Source organism: Salmo salar, chromosome ssa14, assembly GCF_905237065.1.
Source record: "Salmo salar chromosome ssa14, Ssal_v3.1, whole genome shotgun sequence".
In the NCBI taxonomy this organism is placed as follows: domain Eukaryota; kingdom Metazoa; phylum Chordata; class Actinopteri; order Salmoniformes; family Salmonidae; genus Salmo; species Salmo salar.
Window position 1 is genome coordinate 78,189,790 of NC_059455.1, and position 19,428 is coordinate 78,209,217.

General features: G+C 43.7%; 2 protein-coding genes across 5 annotated transcripts in view; one reads left to right on the forward strand and one right to left on the reverse strand.

Moving 5' to 3' along the window:
• LOC106570349 (growth factor receptor-bound protein 10) overlaps positions 1-3,987 on the forward strand; it is a 17,906-nt gene extending 13,919 nt beyond the window's left edge. For both annotated transcript variants that reach the window (XM_014142556.2, XM_045694829.1), the window contains 3 exons: positions 1-69; positions 208-301; positions 486-3,987. The exon at positions 1-69 is cut by the window's left edge and continues 19 nt beyond it. In XM_014142556.2, the coding sequence (XP_013998031.1) occupies positions 1-69; positions 208-301; positions 486-632 (310 nt within the window). In that variant the 3' untranslated portion in view covers positions 633-3,987. The remainder of the gene's footprint in view (positions 70-207; positions 302-485) is intronic.
• A 2,113-nt stretch (positions 3,988-6,100) lies between these two features.
• LOC106570350 (uncharacterized) lies at positions 6,101-12,125 on the reverse strand. 3 transcript variants are annotated; one of them, XM_014142559.2, is made up of 5 exons: positions 11,888-12,125; positions 11,538-11,557; positions 11,326-11,428; positions 10,174-10,341; positions 6,101-7,598 (listed from the first exon to the last, which is right to left on the reverse strand). In XM_014142559.2, the coding sequence occupies exons 1-5, from the start codon at positions 11,888-11,890 to the stop codon at positions 7,005-7,007; spliced, it is 888 nt and encodes a 295-aa protein (XP_013998034.1). In that variant the 5' UTR covers positions 11,891-12,125; the 3' UTR covers positions 6,101-7,004. The 3 variants fall into 3 exon arrangements, with proteins under 3 accessions (XP_013998034.1, XP_013998036.1, XP_045550786.1); XM_014142561.2 differs by having other exon boundaries at positions 11,326-11,409; positions 11,888-11,983; XM_045694830.1 differs by lacking the exon at positions 11,326-11,428 and having other exon boundaries at positions 11,888-11,995.
• Positions 12,126-19,428: the final 7,303 nt, after the last annotated feature.

Sequence of the window (19,428 nt, forward strand, 5' to 3'; positions counted from 1 at the left end):
ATGGTTCCATGGTCGCATCAGGAGAGAAGAGTCCCACAAGATGATCATGCAACAAGGACAAGTAGACGGGTAAGACTTAGAAGCTGTATTATCCATCCATCCTTCTGTCCGTCGTACATCCATCTGTCCATCCATCTGTCCATCCATCCACCCTAGTACACACATAAGTGACACTGTTTTGGATGTGTGTCCGTGTGTGTTTTTCAGGTTGTTCCTGCTGAGAGACTGTCAGAGTAACCCCAAGGCGTTTGTCCTAACCCTGTGCCACCACCAGAAGATCCGACACTTCCAGATCCTACCGGTCACTTATTTATTCTTTCAACTCATCTACTTTTCTTTCTCATTTCTACGTCAAATCTGTACCTCTTCTTTCTTGCTCATCCATTTTGGCCCGGTCTCAAGTTGTCCTCACATCCTATCTCCTCCCCTCCTTCTCAACTGTGTTGTATGTGTATAATAGCTAACTTGTCTCCTCTCTCTCACAGTGTGAGGAGGAAGGTCAGATGTCCTTCAGTCTGGACGACGGCTCCACCAAGTTCACAGACCTGATCCACCTGGTGGAGTTCTACCAGCTCAACAGAGGGGTGCTGCCCTGCAAACTCAAACACCCCTGCACTGCTGTGGCCTTGTGACCCTTCACCCTGACCTCTGACCCCTGAACCATGATCTCTGGCCCCTGGTCTCACTACACCACCCTCTGCAGTTAAATTCTCTACCCCTCGTTCACTCGTTCGTCATGGATTTAAAAGGAAGGAAGGAAGGAAGGAAGGAAGGAAGGAAGGAAGGAAGGAAGGAAGGAAGGAAGGAAGGAAGGAAGGAAGGAAGGAAGGAAGGAAGGAAGGAAGGAAGGAAGGAAGGAAGGAAGGAAGGAAGCTGATGGCATATGCTTAGTTACACCAATCCAAAGCTTTTAAAAATGAGCAGGTCCACACTTAGGAGAAAGGGGTGGGGTATTCAAACCTTGCCACACACAAGAACGGACAGACAAACAGACGTGGTGAACTATAGTGTTCTATGGATATTTATGGATCCAACCAAGCCCGTTTCCTTCTCCTTCATCCACCTCAGATAGACAGACAGACAGACAGACAGACAGACAGACAGACAGACAGACAGACAGACAGACAGACAGACAGACAGACAGACAGACAGACAGACAGACAGACAGACAGACAGACAGACAGACAGGGGGCTGGGCTCCCCTCACTTCCTTAATGATCATCAGGGATCGACATGGATCAAATCGATCACAACAATCGACGATGTCTCAAATCAATATGTGCAGTACAGTCTTTATAAGCTGATCACCTGACGCTTCATGCTACCTGGGGAGCTGATGTTGCCTGGGAGGCATCCTACTCTTCCTCTGCTATACTTACTGAACCAACCATCTAACTAACTCACCCAGACTTTATACAGGGCCCTAGGAGGAGAAAAAGAAAACTCCAAAAAGAAAACTCCTTTCAAACAAACATCTTGGCTGTTTGTTTGAAAGGGCAGATGAATGTTTGAGTTAGGGACTTCCCTGTCAGAACTGATGACATTGTATTACTGTTGTAGAACTATTTGCACTTCTGAACAGACAGCCGACAGTTCTCTTCCTAGCTGGATGAAGCTGAATGCTCCTTCTCAACCTCCTCTTCCTTCTTTTTTTCTTCTCCTCTTGTCCTTCTCTTTCTACTCCTACTCCTCTTTTCTGCGTGAAAAATCCCAGCCTACTGATTGGATTAGCGTTGCGTTGGACAGGACTGAGAGGCATGGCTGAGCGTGCCGTTGCCATGCTATTGGGAAAGGTGACCCCTAGGCGGCTCCGCTCCAGAAATCCTCTCCAACCTTTTCATTCCTACTCCGTTCGGCTCCATCTGATCCCATCAGAACATTTAGAAAACCATTACAATTTCCTGGAATCAGACGGAAAGTTCAGAGTGTTGATAACGGGACAGAGGGAAGAGGAGGAGAAGTCTCACATAGGTCCCCGGAAAACCTGCCCCCTGCACTGTCACTTGAGACTGTCAATAGTTAAAACTGGAGTCTTTCAGGCTATGTTCCAATGTCCACACTAATATTGCACTTAGAACGTATGTCCAAGACATTGTTACACTCTTAGTAGTGTGCAAGTACTGTATGTGGGTATTGGAACAGAACCTCATCACAGCCAGACTGTATTTTATTAATGTCAATCAGTGTTCTCCAAGTCAGTTGTACGCTTCTCACTGCACAGTCAGCATGATGTTGTGTTTAAATACTATTTGAAATCATTTCAAATATACTATATGTGCTTGATTGGGCTTGCCTTGCTTAATAGACCAATAGAACTGTCTCAAAACTGCAAACCCTGCCCCATCTGGCTAGAGCAAACACCCAAAGCATTTGAAAGATTTCAAATAGTACTTTTAACACAGGTCAGACCAATAGGTGTGAGAGGGCATTCATTCTCAGAACACAGGAAACCATTTTAAACCACCCCCAACATGTATTGTATTTATCTTGATTAAAATAATGACTTGAAATGTAGGATTGGTGGGCAGTGCAGCAGCCACAGTCTCCTCACCTTAAAGTGGGCATTGTGAGCTGTGTGTGTGTATGAAATCATGCTATTATAATTCACATAATCCATTTCAGATAGATGTTCCAAACCCTGGAAACAAGGGTCCAGTAAGAAGGTTTCTGTGAGTATTGGGACCCGTCCTGTCCCGTTCTGTCTTATCCTGTCCAGTCCCATCCCGGCCCAGACCGTCCAGTCCTGTCCTTCTCAGTTGCCCTAGCGTGAGACAGCAGAGATGTTGGCCTAGCAAAAAATCATCAAGGAAGAATGGGAGAAAATCCCCAAATCCAGATCTGCATAGCTGATGTAGACATACTCAAGACCACTCAAAGCTGTAATCTCTGCCAATGGTGCTTCTACAAGTATTCACACCCTTGAGTCAATATTTTATGTAAATCAGATAATTCTGTATTTCATTTTAAATTATCAACAAATTATAAAAACATGTTTTCACTTTGTAATTATGGGGTATTGTGTGTAGATGGGTGAGAAAAATTATATATTTAATCCATTTTGAATTCAGGCTGTAATACAACAATATGTAGAAATAATCAAGGGGTGTGAATACTTTCTGAAGGCACTGTATACAGTAGGTCTCTCGCTCTCTTGCTTTCTGAATCTTAATCACTGTGTTATAATGCAATCCTTCACAGAAGGCCAATCATATGTGTATAATATAAAGACAGTATTGAATATCTATTAGACAGAATGTGAAACTATGGACAAGATGTAGATCTAACACTGTATCTAGGTAACAGGGCACTATGGGTGCTTTCCAAATGGCATGCTATTTCCTATATAGTGCACAATAAAGGGAATAGGGTGCCATTTGGGACACTACCTATGTATTGGGCTTTATGCATTTGCTCATCACTCTCAAATTAAGATTAAGATTTATTTGGTCCTTTTTTCATTATTTGATTTATTGTGTATATTGACTCAATTGTATATTTTTCTTATTTTCATCACAAAATTACCTTTTATATATACAAATAATAATATACCAGAACATTTACAGTATTAAATTAAGCTATCAAACGTTTGGCATGCATTGAATTCTAGTATGTATAAGCTGACTGGCTCAGAGAATGTTGAAACTATCTACGGACATTAGATGTTGTCAAAGTCAGCAATGGACCTTTAAAGGCAATTTCCCAACGTTCACAGAGATCGCATTCACGGTAAATGCTGTGGATGTTGGCACAAGGTGAATTACCTTTAAAAGTAAAGTGCAGGCCTTTGATTGAATCCCGGCCATTCAGCCTTCTTTACACTCAATGGTGAGAACATATTGCTTACACTTACCTATCCAGTTTTTCTGATCTATGTCTGCGACAGAAAAGGGCATAAGAAATTGTCAAGGGCTAGGGATTAGACACTGAAACAGAACCAGCTAGGTATGTCTCTCTCATAGGATTTATCAAATAAAAAATGAAAACATTTCAGGGTTGTCCCAGAATTTCTGCCAGTGTGGCGCCAGTATGGAAAACACTAGCAGAACGTGTTTCAACATAAAACGCTAATATTTTGTGTTCCAATTGGATATGTTCAGGTAGTATCTCCTGGTTACACTTTGTTATAACATGTTTTTTAAATGTTTTCTCACTAGCGAAGAAAACCCATCTGCACCACTCAAACCCATGGGCAGGGATTCAAACAAAACAGCCGACATTGCACTGCACTTGACTTAATTAATATTTTAGCCGACATCCGCTGCATTTACCCCAAATGCAACTCCGCAAACGTCATTGAAATGACCTTTAAAAGTAAAGTGCAGTGTGATGTCAGCAGTGCATTGTGGTTTGTTTGAACCCCGGAACATGTCTTTTAACAGAATCAATCACATTGTATCTCCTGTTCAGGTATTTTTATACAAATAAGGGGCTGATATATTCTCTGTTCATTGGAAATTAGAATAAAAGGTGACATTGCTATGATGGATGATCTGGTAATCAATATAGCATACTGTAATAATCTGGTGGCTCTAGTGCGGGTGTGATCACTGAGAAGGTGCTATCTATCCATTCTCTCTGTGTCTGGCTGTGTGTTGAGGTGTGTCACTATTTATAGCCTGTCAGAGAGAGGTGGAGTAATCTGGGCGGTTCAGGAGCACTGTTTATCCCATGGGATGACAGAGTGACTCTGATGCTAACACACACACCCATACACACGCACACACACCAAGACTGGTTTAATCTGTCTCACACTGCTCTCTGTGCTTCAGTCACTTCAGCAGGGGCCTCTATCCTAAAAGCCACTTATGCTTACCACATACTGTTTACTCAGTAAATGTAGCCAATGTGGGAATTGAACCTGCAACCTTAGTGTTGCCAGCTCCATGTCAAATGTCATCCATGTTGTCTTTTTCAAATGTTCAACAGTTGTTTTGTAGGAAGTTCTTATGTGCTCTAGCTAACCCATCTGGAGTGTAGTATGACTTTTAAATCATTAAAATCCAGACAGAAAATATTTACACAAGAAGCAACCTAATATCACACAGTGATTAGTAACTGTTAGTAACTGTTGTTGATTTGTATTTCTGTGTGTTTGTCTGTGTGTGGGGGTTTCAGTGCTGGGACCTGTTCATGTGTCTGAAATACACAATTTACCATCGAGGCAGGTTACAGTGACTGTGCTAGAGGGATCTGGACCATGATAATAGTGCCTAGAGTCTAGTCGTTTAAGGCTTATAGTGAACTACTTGTGACCAGAGCCAAAAGGGCCCCCTAACATAACTCACTACTTTTGACCAGAGCCAAAATACCTCCCTAATATAACTCACTACTTTTGACCAGAGCCAAAATGGCCCCCTAACATAATGCACTACTTTTAACCACAGCCCATCCATCCAAAATGCCACCCTATTCCCCATACTTTTGAACAATGCCTTATCTGCCCTATTGCATGTTAGGAATCCACTAGTAACGTGCAGCTGTGCAAGTCATCAATTTGATTTAAAACTGCATTCAAATACTGTAGTTTTCAAAGCATCCTCTTGTGAAAAAGGTAAGGTGTCCATGCAATGCGTTAAGGATAACACAGGCAAGCAGTAATACAAAATACAGAAATGCTGACAAGACAAACAAAACACTGAACAAAAATCTAGTTTCCAGTTGTAATAAAATATCTAACATTTACCAGGAAAGTCAAGACAAGTTGTATAAGAACTAATTATTTAACAAAAACTCAAACCTGTCTTAATTTCAATAGGGATATTGCCTGGGGTGACACCGGCCCCTACTGGTGTAATGGCCATATGACGGGACTGACTGGAATCAGACAAGCGTTTTGGTTCCTGGTTAAAGTTGGCTGTTAAATACATTGATTGCACTTCCCTATTTAGCACTTTCCTGTTTGCTATTTCAATCCTCTCAACCCTTCCGTTTGCAAACTAAACAGTCACTGAAACTCAAGTACACTGGGTGATCAAACAAGCACACACACACACACACACACACACACACACACACACACACACACACACACACACACACACACACACACACACACACACACACACACACACACACACACACACACACACACACAGTCTCCTTTATCACACACACAGTCTCCTTTATTTATTATATTCATTCCTCACATATTAGTCAACCCAGACATTAATTCACACCAACGGTTACAGTATTAGTCATTTGTTATAGATGAGTAAGATGTGCATCAATGCCTACAGTAGAAGTAAAGTTGAAAATTAATTTAAAATAATATAAGTTTAATGTAAAATGCTTTGTCTAGAGTATTCAATTATATACAGCAGACTGATGAATAATACAGTATCTCCATTGAGGTTTCCAACCAGGGATTTCCAAACCGTTTTGCTTTGTGACCCACAAATGGAGGTGTCTTTTGAGTCTCAACCCACCATATGGGTTGGCATAGAGAACATTTTGTTTTAAAGCTAATTTCCTGCCATTCTACACATTTGCCCTGGAGCTGAAATAAAATGTGACCGTTTTAATGCAACATTTCCTGCAATTCTATACATTTTGCCATGGAACTGAGAGCAATTTTTGTCATTTGTAAGCACATTTCCTGCAATTACCTGCATTTTAACAAGGCTAAAGCTGTATTCTCATGCTAAAACATTATAACAAGATCAATGGGGGCCTGATTATCTAACTTTTATTTTGTTGAGTGTAAGTTCTCAAAGTCCCCCACTAAAATAACCATCTACTTCACAGATGTCATTGATAAGCGCTGATAGCTATAGCCTAGCAGTTATACTGTATACTACATGCACAGAGTGGTTCACTGCTTTGGCAATGTTTGAACGCTAGCTGTCAGCCACAAATCACACGTTGCTAGCCCTGCACCAAGCTATGATTATATGTTTCATGTTTTGGATCTCAGTGTGTCACAGTAGGAATGTGCATCTGTACATCTGTAAAATTAGTGTGTGTGTGCGTGTGCGCACATGCGTTTACCAGTCATCTCTGACAATCTACTGTGGAATGTAATAGGAAGAATCCCATTGAAATTCTGACTCTTGGAGCTTCTCTTCCAGGTGAGCCTTTACCTCCTTCACCACTTGCTCTCGCATTTTGCAATCAACTGGTGGTACTACATTCTTAACAATCTCTTCCTCTCCATAGAGTAGTTTGCTCAAGCTCTCTGCCTCTGCGCAGTTCCCATAGGGCCACATCTGATTGCTTGGTTTCTCCAGACCAAAAAGATTACCACAGGACCTGCAAGGAGGCATCTTCTCCCCACTCTTCACATTGGAAGCCTGGCACTTGACATACTCTTGTAGTTTCATGGTGCCATCAAAGTTCTTTCTCTTGTTCTTATCTGGCTTGTATGTCATCACGGCATTGGATACACCGTAGTGCCAGGTACACAGACAGGACACAGCTATCATAATCTGTCCCTCTTTCTTCCCCGTGCAGGACATGGACGCTCCATAGTACCTCCCTCCACTTTCCGAGATGCAGATGGTTGAGGAGGTGAACCGGTGTTTCCCTGACATGACATTGGCGATATCCCGCAGTTTCTGCCATATTTCCAACTTTTTGTCTGGTCCAAACAAGGAGACCACCTGGGAGTTAATGACAACAGACGTAAAACAAAATAAGGTCAGTGAGAAAAAGGCCCTTAAACGGCAGATAGAATCCAAATAGACAAAAAATGTCAGCCTGTATATTGCAGAAACTTTTGCGAACTATTCATGAAATTATTTAGAAAAAAATACACAGATAGGAGCAGATCAATATATTAGGTTACACATTAGGTCACACATTTTGTGAATGGTCACACATTTTGTGAATATTTCACTAACGTTTCTCCAAAATATACAGAGTTCACTAACGTTTCTCCACAATATACAGTACTGGCTGCATTTTGGTCTTTGTTATGTATTGAATGTATAATGTTTGTATACATCCTGCACATAAGAAGGTGCTGTTGCCCACAGAATGCTTATGGCTGTTGAACGTTTTTATGTTGTGTTGCTCTGGTCCTCCCTGAGATAAATTTCTCCCTTGCAATAAGAATCCCGCTGTCCTGTGTTTATGTTTAATAAAAAGACTACGGACTTAACAGTCTTTTTTTAAACAAATTAAAACCGCAGGCATAGTAAAATCAGGATGTCCCTTGAGGGCATCCATAGTTTAGTTAAAATTCAATTAACATGGTGAAAAATGACCACCACTGTTTGTCCCTTTTCCGTTTAATACTGAATAATAATACAAAAGCATTCAGCACTTATCACTTCATAATATGCAGTTCCCACTGGGCAGAAACTGGTTGAATCGACGTTGTTTCCACTTCATTTCAACCCAAAAATCAATATGATGATGTCGAATCAACGTGGAAAACTGATTGGATTTGCAAAACGTCATCAATGTAAGTGCATTTAATATTTTTTCACCCAACTCTTAAATCCAATGACATGGAGACATTTGCAGTAGCGGTGCTGCGGTCAAAATCACTGGGGATGCCAAGCCCCCCCCCAAGAAAAGCCATATTACCACCTACACTGTATGTGTTGTGATAATTGCTTTGTTTGCTGTTAATTCATATGACTTGTGACCGTGATATATAGGCCTAAAGGCCAAGCCAATAAGAAGACAGTGGCAGAATAAATTCAACCACACCTTTGTTTTATCACAAAAACAGATACAACCTTTGTCCGGTGAAGTCCACTACGCATATTGCATGAGAGTTACATGACCTACAGCATGGTTAAGCAAGTTAATGTTTCCGACATTTTCGGACCACTAAACAACTATTGATACAGAGAGTTACCGCAAGTCGCAAAGAAAACAGGAGCTGCCTCCACTATTCCAGCACCATTTCAACAACAAAAAGATACCAAAAACAATTGAGACCAATCAACATAAGCTAAATATGACGTGGCTGTCCATGGTTCTGATTTCTGTTTTACGCGTGTGTGTGCGTGTGCGCGCAAGTAGAAATCACCCTACTTGTAGAGAAATGCCAATGCCATCCTCCTCTCTTTCATTCATACAGTACACACTTTTATTTTTTGTTGTCCTAGGCTACCTGGCTAAAATGCTTGCTTGCTAGCCTAACTTCCATTCATGGGCAACATTAGCTAGTTAACATTAGCCTTCTACATCTAGCTACTGTACATATTGAACTTCCATCCTCTCAGGCGAGGAGCACAACAATGTATAAATTAATGGTTGGATCAGAATCGCCAACATAATCATTGGCCAGCAGGGTGAATTAAGTAAAACCACAAGTCCAAATCCCTATCTCCATCCATGGCTAATTTAGGAAAGGGACAATTTTAGCTAGCTAGCTAGCTAGCTAGCCACCGAAGGACAACAACACAAAGAGATGCAACAATTGAAGTTGTTTCGGTTAATGACGTATGCTCTCAAAGCAACTTGATAGGAGAGACACCAAATCCAACCTGGCTTCCCTTTACACTTTTTTCCCCCGCCAGGACCATTCACAGTTGAGCTCACTCAGTTTAGCTTAACGCTGATTGGCAAATTTGTTATACTTTTTTTGTCAAAGGGAGCCAAATGCTCGCTGGCTTCCCTTGCATTCAATGCGACGGGCGGCAACAATGTCATACTTGTTTGGACCAGACAGTATCAGATACATGGCCTACACGTAGAGAGACAGAGGGGCGCTGGGACCAGCTGTACAGGTCTCCTGTGGGAATTGAACCCACAACCCTGGCATTGCAAGCGCCATGCTCTACCAACTGTTACATTTTTGGGGGAAGCCGGGCTTCCCTTGGCTCCATGAATACACGCCACTGGACATGTGTTCTTGATTTCACATTGAATGCATGGTTAGTTGACAACTCAACAAAATATAAATCAAAACTAGACGTTGAACTGATGTCTCTGCCCATGTAACAGTATTGCTTCCGTCCCTCTCCTCGCCCCTACCTGGGCTGGAACCAGGGACCCTCTGCACACATCAACAATAGTCACCCTCGAAGCATCGTTACCTATCGCTCCACAAAAAAGCCGCAGCCCTCGCAGAGCAAGGGAAACAACTACTTCAAGGTCTCAGAGCTATTGATGTCACCGATTGAAACGCTATTAGCGCGCATGCCGCTAACTAGCTAGCCATTTCACACCGGTTACACCCAGTGAGTTAGTCAAGAGCATCAGCAACACAACACTCACCATATCCAGCACACAGGCGAACGGAGTCCGTTTTGGCAGTTTACTTGTGTAACTCTCAAACGGTTGTGGGAATATCTTCATCATCTCAGACAAATGGACACCAAGGATCATCTCGGGGGTGTATTTGGGGGAATGAATCCAGCCTAAGAAGAAGATGCTGTGGAGCATCTTATAGACACAGGTTTGATATGAGAAGCACAAATAAAATGATTTTCTCTTTAAAAGTGTAACCCTAATTTCTGGATACTTTTATCTATCTAAGCATCCATATTAGCTCCTCTGGAAGACCAATGGGTTTGATGGCACAATTAAACTGCCAGAAAAGGGGCTTTCTTAAGGTGCTTTTTATACAGGACAAGAAGAGAAACTATTGAACTTTGGACAATGACACCTTCAAAGGACCGAGGTAAAGACAGTTTGAAGTTGGATATTGGACGGATTTTCGTGCTTTCAAACCTCAATAGCTTTCAAACCACTTGAGCCACAGACTCCAAATAAGTGTCATGATGTTGGACAAATTGCGCACAACACTGCACAGGTCTTATTTTCACGATTTGGACATTAATTCGCTTTCCAAAGCTAATAACATGTGGCAATGTGAGCAGCATTTTGTATTCCTAGTTGAATTAGTTAGGGAGCATAAACAAGGTACAAACTTTTTTTACATTAGAATTTCAATAGCTCTTTCAACCTACTTCAGTAGGTTACATGACCAAGGAGCTATTGACATTTGAAAGTTAGAAAAATTCATGTAAAAACGTGTGAGATGAAAATGGACAAACTAAAGGGTGGGAAATGCGTAGGGCCACTGAGTGTACATTCTGAACCTTGTTTGAAGTCAGTAAGTCACATGACCAAAGAGCTATTGAAATTCAAAAATGTAAATAATGAATTTAAAATAGTGCAACATGTAAATCTACAAAAAAAAGTGTGCGCAATGTGTGTCTATGTCATCGGGTTAGTTAGAACCAGTTATGAAAGTTTTAGGAGTAATGGTTAAAGAGCTATTGAAATGTGAAAAATGTGATTTATCACTATGTTGACGGTCCCTAACTGCTGTTGGTGGACATAAGGAAAACTACAGGTGAATATCCATCGAATATCCAACCTGAAACTAGTTTTACCTTGGTCTTCAAAGGGGTACATACATACCTCATCCACATATTCCCTAGGTCCTTGTAGTTTGTCCATTTCACAGATGATATTGAGGGCATTAATCCTAAAACTGTCTTCAGTCTGCAAAAACAATTCTGCCCTAAAATATTTAATGACACAATATGAATTTTCTCAATAAATAAGTGTGTAATCAATTAATTTATTGAAATATCAAAAGAAGAGTTAATGGTTACTATATTGAGGCTCACCTCTCTCGTAGTCCGGTCTCCTGTCATGGGAAAGATAACGTCATAAACATTTAATAGACTAAAACTACAATAACTGCTACTGCTATTATGAAAAGTCATTAGAAGGTTAATACAAATTTACTTTCCGAACAAACTACGTTTTTGAGAGTATAGGACAAAGATGGTAGACTAGGCCAAATATTTGCATAGGTGTGTCTGTGCGCGCGAGCGTTCCCGTCACAACGCTCGAATTTATCTTTATATGTTTTGGCAAAATCGATAGATTAATAAAATATCATGTGTGTTCAAATGTTGATGTTTGTCGTGTATCTTAATTTCTTCTCAACAGACGAAGTAAAAAGGCTACTCACCATTTTTTAGGTAGTTGCAAATATGAAAATGAAAGTAAATCGGGTAACGTATAACAGCCTAGTCCAGTGGTTCCCAACTAGGGGAACTAGGACCTCTGGTGGTACCTGACCTATCCACAGGCGGAATTGAGAAGACTCATGAGACCATAGTCCAAGGTTCCCCAACTGGTTTTATTTGGCCCCACAAGTTTTCTGAGCAAAATAACAGACAGACAGACAGACAGACAGACAGACAGACAGACAGGCAGGCAGGCAGGCAGGCAGGCAGGCAGGTCCTGCAGGCAGGCAGGCTGGCAGGCAGGCAGGCAGACAGGCAGGCAGGCAGGCAGGCAGGCAGGCAGGCAGACAGACAGACAGACAGACAGACATTTTTTATTTGTTTTGTAATTATTCTGTTTATATTTTTTTCATAAAAAAAAAAATTTGGACATAAAAGACTGTAAAAATACCAGGAAATCAGCTCCAAGTGATTTTAATTTAGTAAATCTGTTCCCAAATATTCCCACGGATAATAGAGAGACATGATTGTACACAAATAATAATAATCAATAATAATTGATTGGATTTATATAGCACATTTATACCAACTGAGGTACAGCGCGTTACATAGTAGGTGGAAACTCACCACATCCACCAACAATGTGTAGCACCCACCTCAATGATGCATGGCGACCATTTTTGTGCCAGAATGCTCACCACACATCAGCTATCAGGTGGAGAGGTGAGGAGTGATGTATGCCAATTAGGAATGAGGGGGATGATTAGGTGGCCATGATGGAATGTGGCCAGGATGGGAATTTAGCAATGACACCGGGATGAACACCAGTACTATTACAATAAGTGCCATGGTATTTTGAATGATAACAAAGAGTCAGGATACCCGTTTTAACTTCCCATCCGAAAGATGGCACTCTACGAAGGGCAATGTCCCTAAATGTAATCAAGGTTTGAAATTATTATGTTTTAGTCAAATATTACATTTACATGTACGTCATTTAGCAGACGCTCTTATTATACACTATATATATACAAAAGTATGTGGACTCCCCTTAATATTAGTGAATTTGGCTATTTCAGCCACACCCATTGCTGACAGGTGTATAGAATCAAGCACACAGCCATGCAATCTCCATAGACAAACATTGACAGTAGAATGGCCGTACTTAATAGCTCAGTGACTTTCAACATGGTAGAGCTGCCCTGGTCAACTGTAAATGCTGTTATTGTGAAGTGGAAATGTCTAGGAGCAACAACAGTTCAGCCGGGAAGTGGTAGGCCACACAAGCTCACAGAAAAGGACTGAAACACGTAGCGCGTAAAAATCGTCTGTCCTCAGTTGCAACACTCACTACCGAGTTCCAATCTGCCTCTAGAAGTAATGTCAGCACAATAACTGTTCGTCAGGAGCTTCATGAAATGGGTTTCCATGGCCGAGCAGCCACACACAAGCCTAATCACCATACGCAATGTCAAGTGTCGGCTGGAAGTGGTGTAAAACTCGCTGCCATTGGACTCTGGAGCAGTCTGGGTTTGGCGGATTACAGGATTACACTACCTGCCACAATGCATAGTGCCAACTGTAAAGTTTGGTGGAGGAAGAATAATGGCCTGAGCCTGTTTTTCATGGTTTGGCAAATGCATGTAGATTTAGGTATTGGCGGGTAAGAATGTCTATTTCACCAGCTATGTTGGCGGGTGGTCAATTTGCAGGGCTCAACAGTGAGAGCATAGAATACCACAGTAAGAGTCATAATACCCATAAAACCTTACATGGAAATTGTTCCAATAATTTTTCCAACATACATTTTTCCCATAGGGGATTTTAGAAACACTTAAAATAAATTCTGTGTTTCGTGTAGGCTTACCCTGGCGTGAAATTTTGATAACCGTGTAAATCTCTCTAGGACAAGGTCACTTTTCAACATATTCGCCTGTATTTACCCACATTATTTTTATGCTAATTAGCTGCTAAGGTAAGAATTGAACTATCTAACGTTAGCTAAATGTAGTAATGAATAAATTGGCTACATTTCTTTAAATTGACAATTCTGTGAACTGTCTTATGCAAGCTTTAAATTGACAATACAAGTTTAGCAAAGGTGTCAGCTAGAGATTAAGTACAGGAGCTTGCAGGGATTTGTAGTCTTGCATGAGGTCTACTTTGATGCTAATGAGCATATTCTAATGAGGGTAAATAGAGCTGAATATATTGATAAAAGTCACCTTGTGTGAGAGAGATTTACATGGTTATCCAAAACATCACGCCAGGGTAAGCCTACACAAAACACAGCCCTTATTTTCTAAAATCTTTCCTGTTTGACCGCTAGGTTTTATGGGTATTATGACACCACCACGGTGGGGCTCTATTACATTTGTGAATAAAAAAAGTCAAAAGTCAAGTATGAGCATATGTGCGAGTTATGGTCAGAAAAATGCTGGAGTAGCTGTATTTAAAGTAAACTCAGCAAAAAAAGAAATGTCCCTTTTTCAGGACCCTGTCTTTCAAAGATAATTCATTAAAATCCAAATAACTTCACAGATCTTCATTGTAAAGGGTTTAAACACTGTTTCCCATGCGTATTCGATGAACCCTAAACAATGAATGAACATGCACCTGTGGAACGGTCGTTAAGACACTAACAGCTTACACACGGTAGGCAATTAAGTTCACAGTTATGAAAACTTAGGACACTAAAGAGGCCTTTCTACTGACTCTGAAAAGCACCAAAAGAAAGATGCTCAGGGTCCCTGCTCATCTGCATGAACGTGCCTTAGGCATGCTGCAAGGAAGCATGAGGACTGCAGATGTGGCCTGGGCAATAAATTGCAATGTCCATACTGTGAGACGCCTAAGACAGCACTACAGGGAGACAGGACGGACAGCTGATCGTCCTCGCAGTGGCAGACCACGTGGAACAACACCTACACAGGATTGGTACATCCGAACATCACTCCTGCGGGACAGGTACAGGATGGCAACAACAACTGCCAGAGTTACACAAGGAACGCACAATCCCTCCATCAATGCTCAGACTGTCCGCAATAGGCTGAGAGAGGCTGGACTGAGGGCTTGTAGGCCTGTTATAAGGTAGGTCCTCACCAGACATCACCGGCAACAACGTCGCCTATGGGCACAAGCCCACCTTCGCTGGACCAGACAGGACTGGCAAAAAGTGTGCTTCACTGACGAGTCACGGTTTTATGTCACCAGGGCTGATGGTCGGATTTGCGTTTATTGTCGAAGGAATGAGCGTTACACCGAGGCCTGTACTCTGGAGCGGGATCGATTTGGAGGTGGAAGGTCTGTCATGGTCTGGGGCGGTGTGTCACAGCATCATGGGACTTAGCTTGTTGTCATTGCAGGCAATCTCATCGCTGTACGTTACAGGGAAGACATCCTCCTCCCTTACGTGGTACACTTCCTCCAGGCTCATCCTGACATGACCCTCCAGCTTGACAATACCACCAGCCATACTGCTCGTTCTGTGCGTGATTTCCTGCAAGACAGGAATGTCAGTGTTCTGCCATGGCCAGCGAAAAGCCCGGATCTCAATCCCATTGAGCACGTCTGGGACCTGTTGGATCCGAGGGTGAGGGCTAGGGCCATTCCCCCCAGAAACGTCCGGGAACTTGCAGGTGCCTTGGTGGAAGAGTGGGGTAACATCTCACAGCAAGAACTGGCAAATCTGGTGCAGTCCATGAGGAGGAGATGCACTGCAGTACTTAATGCAGCTGGTGGCCACACCAGATACTGACTGTTACTTTTGATTTTGACCCCCCCTTTGTTCAGGGACACATTATTCCATTTATGTTAGTCACATGTCTGTGGAACTTGATCAATTTATGTCTCAGTTGTTGAATCTTATGTTCATACAAATATTTACACAGTGAGAGGACGTTTCTTTTTTTGCTGAGTTTATTTCTGCTGTTTTGTTTCATAGCTGCCATTAGCACAAATAAATACAAATCCTATATCCCACCTCGCGCAGAAACGCAGGGGAGCTGTGCACAATGAGTGAAGTGCTGATGGATTCATTTTTGGAGGCATAGGCATAAAAGTTGGTCTAATTTCCTCTAAAGTCTCGATTGTTTTTCAACTATAGTTTGCGTCTGCTGCTTCAACTTATAGCTTTTAGATGCAATAAAGAGACGCTATCACAGACTCACGTGACAGGACTCGTGTGGCCCTGTTACCACGGTAACCTTCCATCCATAAAGGGGCAGCTGAACATTTTGTCTGTGATATTTTGAGGATCCGTACCTTTTTTCAATTTTCGCCTAAAATTACATACTGTCACGTCCTGACCAGTAGAGGGTGTAGTTGGGTCAGGACGTGGCAGAAGCGAAGTGTGTGTTTTGATTGTTTCGTTTATTTTGGCCGTGTGACTTCCAATCAGGCACAGCTGTAGAGGGTTGTGGCTGATTGGGAGTCACACATAAGTAGCCTACTTTTCCTTTGGGGGTTGTGGGTAATTGTTCCTGTTTAGTGTGTTTCACCTGACAGGACTGTGTTGGCTGTCCGTTCCTTGTTTTGTTTGAATAGTGTTACAGCAATAATTAAATATGTTGAACACTAACTCAGCTGCACCTTGGTCTTCTTCTGACGACAGCCGTTACAGAATTACCCACCAAACCAGGACCAAGCAGCGGAGGATGGAGAAGCGACAGGAGTACAGCTTGATGGACTTGTGGACATGGGAACAAATCCTGGACGGAGAAGGACCATGGACTCAGGCTGGGGATTATCACCTCCCGCAGTGGGAGATTGAAGCGGCGAGAGCGGAGAGGCGATACTATGAGGAGAGAGAGCGCAACGAGCACGAGAGGCAGCCCCAATAATTTTTTGGGGGGGGGCACACGGGACAGTCGGCGGAGCCGAGGTCGGAACCAGAGCCAGTCGGGCTGACATTGGAGGTGAGCGAGGGGTACGAGGCAGAGACTGTGACGGAGTTAATGGGGAAATTAAAGGAGAGAGAGATGAGAGAGCTGCTAGTTTGGTGCATAAGGCACGGCATTCGCCCTACGGAGCGTGTCATGGAAATGATGTCACCTGAAGCAGCTCTCCATACTCGGCCTGAGGTGCGTGCTGGTTGTCTGGTGAAGACTGTGCCTGCGCCCAGAAACAGGCCTCCTCTCCTGCATGTCTTCCCAGCCCTGCACGTCCTGTGCCTACGCCCAGAACCAGGCCTCCTGCATGTCTTCCCATCCTGGTCAAGCCCGTGCCTCCTCCACGGACCAGTCCTCCAGTGGGTCTCCCTATCCTGGTCAAGCCCGTGCCTCCTCCACGGACCAGTCCTCCAGTGGGTCTCCTCATCCTGGTCAAGCCCGTGCCTCCTCCTCGGACCAGTCCTCCAGTGGGTCTTCCCATCCTGGTTCGTCCTGTGCCTCCTCCAAGGACCAGTCCTCCGGTGGATCCCTCCACCCTGGTCTCTCCTGTGCCGCCTCCTCAGACCAGGCCTCCAGTGGGTCTCCCCAGCCTGGTGAGTCCAGGGCCTGCGCCCAGAGCCAGGCCTCCCTCATGTCTCCCCAGCCTGGCGAATCCTGAGCCGGATCTGCCAGAGTGGCCCGCCTGTCCGGATCTGCCAGGGTGCCCCATCTGCCCGGATCAGCCAGGGTTGCCCGTCTGCCCGGAGCTGCCCGAGTGGCCCGCCTGTCCTCCGGCCCAGCCCGAGTGGCCCGCCTGTCCTCCGGCCCAGCCCGAGTGGCCCGCCTGTCCTCCGGCCCAGCCCGAGTGGCCCGCCTGTCCTCCGGCCCAGTCCGAGTGGCCCGCCTGTCCTCCGGCGTAGCCCGAGTGGCCCGCCTGTCCTCCGGCGCAGCCCGAGTCGCCCGCCTGTCCTCCGGCGCAGCCCGAGTCGCCCGCCTGTCCTCCGGCGCAGCCAGAGTCGCCCGCCTGTCCTCCGGCGCAGCCAGAGTCGCCCGCCAGCCGGGCGCAGCCAGAGTCGCCCGCCAGCCGGGCGCAACCAGGGTCGCCCACCAGTCCTCCGGCGCGGCCAGGGGCGCAACCTAAGTGGGCGACGCCAAGGGTACAGCGGAGGCCACGTCCCGCACCTGATCCACCTCCAGGTTAGGTGGGTTGGGGAGGGAGGCGTGTAACACAGTGCCGTCGTTGACGGCAGCCACCCTCCCTTCCCTCCCTTATTTTTTAGGGGGGAGAATTTTTTTGGGGGGGATTATTTATTTTTTTGTTTCAGTGTAGGTGCATTCGGGGTATGCACATTTGAGGGGGGGTACTGTCACGTCCTGACCAGTAGAGGGTGTAGTTGGGTCAGGACGTGGCAGAAGAGAAGTGTGTGTTTTGATTGTTTCGTTTATTTTGGCCGTGTGACTTCCAATCAGGCACAGCTGTAGAGGGTTGTGGCTGATTGGGAGTCACACATAAGTAGCCTACTTTTCCTTTGGGGGTTGTGGGTAATTGTTTCTGTTTAGTGTGTTTCACCTGACAGGACTGTGTTGGCTGTCCGTTCCTTGTTTTGTTTGAATAGTGTTACAGCAATAATTAAATATGTTGAACACTAACTCCGCTGCACCTTGGTCTTCTTCCGACGACAGCCGTTACACATACCCAAATCTAACCGCCTGTAGCTCAGGACCTGAAGCAAATATATTCATATCTTTGATACCATTTGAAAGGAAACACTTTGAAGTTTAGATCTGGTGAAAAATAATACAAAGAAAAAAACATGCTTTTTTTTGTATTTGTTTTGTACCATCATCTTTGAAATGCAAGAGAAAGACCATAATGTATTATTCCAGCCCAGCCCAGATTATGTCCATTAGATGGCAGCAGTGTATGTGGAAAGTTTTAGACTGATCCAATGAACCATTGTATTTCTGTTAAAAATGTTTTATCAAGACTTCCCAAATGTGCCTAATTGGTTTATTAATAACTTTTGAAGTTCATAACTGTGCACTCTCCTCAAACAATATCATGGTATTCTTTCATGTAATGGCTGTGGTAAATTTGGGTTGACTTTGAATATCCCTATGGGGCAAGTTAGGGGCGATCAGTAATTATGTTAAAATTCCAATAGCTCCAAATTTCCATGACTTTAAAACCTCAAACCAACTATAAATTCAAAATCAGGAAGTGCAGTCACCCTTTAATATGAACTAATGACATGTGGCACCTTGCTCCCTTTCAGATGAGCCAAGGATGAGGACAGATGAGAACAGCAGGCAAGGGCAAATTGTAGGGAAGAGGATGATTTAGATCAGTGTTTCCCAAACTCGGTCCTGGGAACCCCCCTGAGTGCTCATTTTGGTTTTTGCCCTAGCACTACACAGCTGATTCAAATAACCAACTCATCATCAGGCTTTGATTATTTGAATCAGCTTTGTAGTGCTAGTGTAAAAACCAAAACGTGCACCAAAGGGGAGCCCCCTTTTGGTGGCCCAGACACATGCCCAAAACAAGTTAAGCTACCCCAGTATCCCCTTGACCGTTTTGGATTGCAAAACTAAAGACACATCAAACAAGACAGAGACAGCAACATAAGAATACGATATAATAGAGAGACACCAGAAGAACAGAAAAGGACAAA

What these genes read in the sequence shown, in the direction of transcription:
- LOC106570350 (XM_014142559.2), bottom strand. An exon ending in GAGACCGGACTACGAGAGAG is followed by an intron (nt 11,429 to 11,537) that starts GTGAGCCTCAAT and finishes TAAATATTTTAG; the next exon opens with GGCAGAATTGTTTTTGCAGA. An exon ending in TCGCCTGTGTGCTGGATATG is followed by an intron (nt 7,599 to 10,173) that starts GTGAGTGTTGTG and finishes ATTAACTCCCAG; the next exon opens with GTGGTCTCCTTGTTTGGACC.